General features: G+C 30.2%; 1 protein-coding gene across 1 annotated transcript; it reads left to right on the top strand.

Moving 5' to 3' along the window:
* The first annotated feature begins 1,718 nt into the window (after positions 1 to 1,718).
* On the top strand, positions 1,719 to 4,127 carry LOC126693044 (photosynthetic NDH subunit of subcomplex B 2, chloroplastic). Its single transcript, XM_050388906.1, has 3 exons — positions 1,719 to 2,292; positions 2,768 to 3,208; positions 3,767 to 4,127. Exons 1-3 carry the CDS (start codon positions 1,861 to 1,863, stop codon positions 3,959 to 3,961), a joined length of 1,068 nt encoding a protein of 355 aa, XP_050244863.1. The 5' UTR covers positions 1,719 to 1,860; the 3' UTR covers positions 3,962 to 4,127.
* Positions 4,128 to 5,419: the final 1,292 nt, after the last annotated feature.

Below are 5,419 nucleotides of genomic sequence, written 5' to 3'. Positions count from 1 at the left end.
TTAAATAATCCTGTTTGGATGTTTTAAAATAAAGGATAGAAGGTAAGTAACCTTGTTTTGGAGTAATATAAAATAAAATAAAATAAATTATTTTATGATAATATTATTATTAGACCCTTATTTTAAATAAAATGACTAAATATATATGGGTATTTTGGGAGTTTTAGTAAGGACAAAGTTTAGCTACAAATTGGTTGTAACTTTATATTACAACTTCACTTATTTAAATAAACATTATTATGTATTTTAAAAATCTAATTGTTGAATTGAATATTTTTTACACTCTTTATACATATGTCAAATTTTGTGTCAATTGAATATTATTTACTATATGATCTATAAGCTTACATTTTATACATAATTTTAAATTACAAATACTTGCCATTTAAATAATTTATTGATGACATAATTATTGATCTTTAATTTTTTAGAAATTTTGCAAATATAGAAGATATAAGAAGAAAATGTAATCCAATGTTGAATTTGTTAAAATTCTCTTCAAATAAAAAAATAATGAGTAAGGTTGTAACATTAAGCGACAATTAATTTTGTAACTAAACTTTGCCCTTTTAGTAAATGATTCATTAGGGTGAATGAAAATTTGAGATTTTGAGGGATTAGAAAGGAATAAATGTTTTTTCATACCCATTTATTTTCCTTTAACTTAGCCTTCATTTAGGAGGAGGGAATAAAATGGAATGGAATTGATTAAAAAGACTAATTTTAGAATATTTTTCAAATCTATTGTTTGAGAATTTTAATAGAGTGAATAGAAAGTCTATTCTTTTATTTGAGAGTTTAAATGAGAGGGAATAGAATGGGTAGAAAGAAACATTCATTCTCCCTATTTCCTTAAAATCTCAAATTTTTATTCTCTTCAAAATTGGGAAGAATGAAATTAGATTTAATGAATTTTTTACAAGTTGTATTTAGATAGGTAATACTTATGAAGAGATATATATATATAATACTTTTGAATGCATTGTCATTCAAATAAATTGATAAATTTAATATATATTTATATGAAATTTCATTATATATATCTAAAATTTTAAATTTATCTAAAAGCTTGATAAATTGATATAAGTATTATATATATATATATATATGTCATACTTTTGTCAAAAGTATTACATATTTTTTATTGGATATTAAATTAATGAGGTTAGGTTTAAAAATTTATATCTTTTTATTTGAATGACAATGCATTAAAATGAAGTTCCCTTAAAATTTTAAAATATAATCAACAATTTGGTATGAAAAAAAGTAGTATTTTAATTCACGAACTATATGCCCGAATTTAATTTGATCTATATATTATTAAATGTATCAATTTAATAATTAAAGTTTTGAAAACGTTTCATTATTTTCATCAAAGGGAGAAATTCTATATACATTCTACAACTCTTTGTGGTTTTATATATACAAATTAAATAACTCGATATGTAAAGCAGTGTCACAAAATCACTCAAAGTAAAAATGGAAAATAAGGATAATGGGGTTTGGCAGATATGTGACATTGATCTGGCCCATTACCTTTCCTTTTTCTTTTTGTTCTTTTTTTTTGGCACTAACGCGGTCTAGAGATAAGAGTAACTGTACTGCAGTGTACATTTAATTGTGGAAAACTCTGATGACTCAAACAAAATATCTCTACGATCACATTAGGAAATGAGCTTGGTAGAGATTTTTACTTGGTGAGACATTCTGGGTGCAGGAGAAAAAGTGCACAGTATAAAAGCCAAAAAACACAAAACCAGACAAAACGGTTAGAAGCGTTTAGGATGAGCCTAGCAGACTAGTCACTTGTGTGTGTGGAAGTAGTTAAAAACAGTTTTCTTTTTCTTTTTTTTCTCTCTCATGGCTTCTCTTCTATCCTTCTCTCTCCCAAAACCAAACATAATAAAGGCTTCTACCTCTTCTCCAGCAACTACCATTTCCATAGCAGAGAATCTTGATGCAAAATTTGGCAGGAAAGGCATCAAGTTCTTGGAGTCTGACAATGTTCCAATGGTAGAGCTGACAGTGAGAAATGGCAGCTCTGTAAAGCTGCGAATACCCGATGCCCATGTCACTTCATACAAGCCAAAAGTCCAGTGGAAGGATGATGGTTTCACGGAGGTTCTTTATACAATTCCAGCTGTTGGAGCAGATTCTAGCAAATCCAAGGGTGGGATAGGCTTGCTCATCAATGAGTTTTCCGAACCTGGTTCTAAAGGGTCATCTCTTCTCACCAGTACTTCTAAATGGTCTGTAAAAGATGTTGATTACGATGCCATTGATGCTCTTCAGGTATTATTTTCTCCATTAATCTTATTCAAGTGCCTCTCAATTTAGCATTTCCATTTAGTTTCAGTTTTGCAAAATAAAATGATGGAAATAACCAAGAACTCTAAAAGATGGAGGGGATCTTTAAAGTCACTTCCTTGACACTCTTTTTCTCTTCCCTGAATTTTGTGTCAGATGAATTTGTAATTATGTGATGAAGATTCATAAATACCAAAATTATTATTGATTAAAAAATTATCCAACTGGTTATTTGGATATCATCTCCTCATTAACATCCATGTTTCTGTTTTGGGGACTGATTGACAAACTTCTAAATTATGATTTCTCCAGAGGCTTGGGAATTTACTTACGTGGTTTCTCAAACATGATTTAAAGCTCATATATGATCCTATCCTTTGAAATATATAAATGTGAATCTTTGATGATTATCCTGAGACTAAAAATTTTTGATGAGAAAATGTTCTCACTTGCGCTGCAGGTTGAATTGAGCTGTATTAGTGGAACACTTGATATTACCTATGTTGTGTCACTCTATCCACTAAGCATGGCAACAGCTGTTGTAATAAAGAATAATGGCCGCAAGGCAGTGACTTTAAACAATGCTATACTGAGCCATTTTATATCTAAAAAACGAAATGGGACAGCCATACAAGGTCTTCAGTGCAGTTCTTACTGCTCACACCCTCCTCTCTCTTCGCCCTTTGCAATTCTATCACCAGCTGAAGCAATGAAAACTGAGTCTCCTGGATGGTTCTCTTTTGGTTCTGAGCCTGAAGATAAACGTGACTCGTGGACTCTACAAGATGTGCCCTTCACCACTTTGAATAACAAGCTCAGCCGAGTTTATGCCGTCCCTCTAAAAGAGAGATTGAAGGGATTTTATAACACCCTACCTTCAAAATTTGAAATAATTGATCAGGTAACCATGATGTTTCCGCTTCTAATCCAAGATGTGGTGTGAATATAACAAATAGTATCTTTGGTGAGTGAATGTTTCGCTGTTACAAATATGATTTTCCGAATCATCCAATGCCTTGAACAATTCACAGTTTGGGCTTATCAAAAACTTTGTGCAAATGGAAGTTTTCAAATTTGAGGAAATTTACTTATAGATGTCTATGATCAACTGCTTTGAACCCAAAAAAAAAAAGAAAATGATCATCTTCATTTGAAATAGATTCATTTCATGATTCAGATTAAATTACATATCTAAATATGTATCTAATACGGCATCATATGGCATTATGTATGCTATTAGGTACAGAAAATAAAATCTTAACCTTGAAAAAAATTCTCTTTTATTTCATGCATAAGTTTATGTTTGGTTACATTGTCAATCAACTATGGTTCTACAATTCTTACACTTTTATCGATGAAAAGTACATGAAATGAAACACAAAGGGTGTTTTCAGTAGATATGAACCTATTCATGATATACTCAATTTTTTCTTTTTTCAACTTGATTCTTGCACACTAGGGACGCGAGCTTGTCTTCAGGGTGGTACGGATGGGTTTTGAAGACATTTATTTATCCAGCCCAGGTTCCTTGTCAGAGAAGTATGGGAAATACTACTTTATCTGCACTGGCCTTGCTTCTATACTGGAGCCTGTCATTGTGAAACCTGGTGAAGATTGGAGGGGGGCACAGGTTATTGAGCATGATAATTTATAATAACATCTCTCAAATTTTTTTGAATAGTTATCCTTTCAAATTATTCATTTGTAATTGAAAAGTTGTCTTGTTTATGGCACTGCCATCATTGTTCAGTGCTTACTGATATGTGCTTGTAAATACTAGCTAAAAGGGTCTTTAATGCCTTTTGGTTGCCATTTCCTTATCTTCTGGCATGTATTGGTTGTTTAAACTAGAAAATTTCCCTCCTTTCTTCTTCTTCCTCAAATTTTTTTTTTTTTTTTGAATTTAAAATTTAATTTTAAGGTGGGGGTGGTGGTTTGGGGTTAATTTGGATAATTACTTCTGTGAAACTGTCATATACATTACAGATTAAGAGTGGAAGAGACATTAAACTTAGGCCGTAAATTTACTTCATATAATGTTTTAAATGTAAATTACAACTTACATAGGCTTAAAGAAGTTGAGCTTGTCTTTCAGCAGATACTTTTATATTCAACTTACCCAAAAAAATCAAAGAACAAGATTACTATAGTCCACTGCTACTTATTGGTTAACTTCATAATCTTCATTTTAAATGTAAAAATAAATAAGCGGAAGTGAGTTATCGGATGGTTTAGCCTATAGTTTCTAAATAGTAATTCAATCTATACCTCTTAAACTGTTGATTCACATCTTCCTTAATTGAAAAATTAGTGTCATGAATCTAATATGCACAGGATTACAACAAAACGTTTCTTAGTCAGAATTCTGCTAGAAGTGATATGCATATGCCTAAGGGCCTAAGGCTGTAAATGAGCTGAGCATTAAAAGTTTAGAGTTGTTCATTTGATTTTATTTTAAACATGAGCTGAGTTCAAACTCATTACCAAATTAGAATATATATATATATATATATTTGTTAAACAAATTAGAATATATATTGAAGTTTGGTTCATTTTCTTATTAGATAAGCTCGAGCTTGTTCACTGGCTACTTAGATAATTAGATAGAGTGATTTTTTTTTTAATGAACTTATGAAAAATAGATTCACAAACTTTGTATTGTTAAAAATTTAAATAATTTTTACTACAAAATAGGCTATCTATATTATCAATAAATTGTTAATAATAATTTGATAAATTTTGAACTTATCTACAAACTTATATAATTCAATATTTCTATATAAAAAAAATATCAAGTCTATAAATAATATTATACTTAAATCGAGTCTCATACTGACAAGATTTTTCATGAGAACATCATTATGTTTGAGATCATCATGTCTAATAGTTGAGCTTAAAGTTAGGCTTGGCCTTCGCTCATTTGCTAAATTAGCCAATATACAAGCTTTATCTCAGTTGCCTATTGCCTGTTTTTCAACAGACAGTATAGGCCTTCCCACTCTTAGAGGCACACATTAGTGAAGTCATTTTAAGTACAGTTCACAGAGAATGGCAAGTAGAATCTTTTATAGACTACTTAAAAATGTAAAAGGATGTATTATAAATGGCAGTG

This window comes from Quercus robur, chromosome 7 (genome assembly GCF_932294415.1).
Source record: "Quercus robur chromosome 7, dhQueRobu3.1, whole genome shotgun sequence".
NCBI lineage: Eukaryota > Viridiplantae > Streptophyta > Magnoliopsida > Fagales > Fagaceae > Quercus > Quercus robur.
The sequence above is the reverse complement of the archived record's forward strand: the minus strand, read 5'-3'. Positions and strand labels throughout refer to the sequence as shown.

Excerpts from the sequence above, each read along its gene's own strand:
- LOC126693044 (XM_050388906.1), top strand. The coding sequence starts at position 1,861 with ATGGCTTCTCTTCTATCCTTCTCTCTCCCAAAACCAAACATAATAAAG. Across the intron at positions 2,293-2,767 it reads ATGCCATTGATGCTCTTCAG|GTTGAATTGAGCTGTATTAG; the intron begins GTATTATTTTCT and ends CTTGCGCTGCAG. Across the intron at positions 3,209-3,766 it reads AATTTGAAATAATTGATCAG|GGACGCGAGCTTGTCTTCAG; the intron begins GTAACCATGATG and ends CTTGCACACTAG.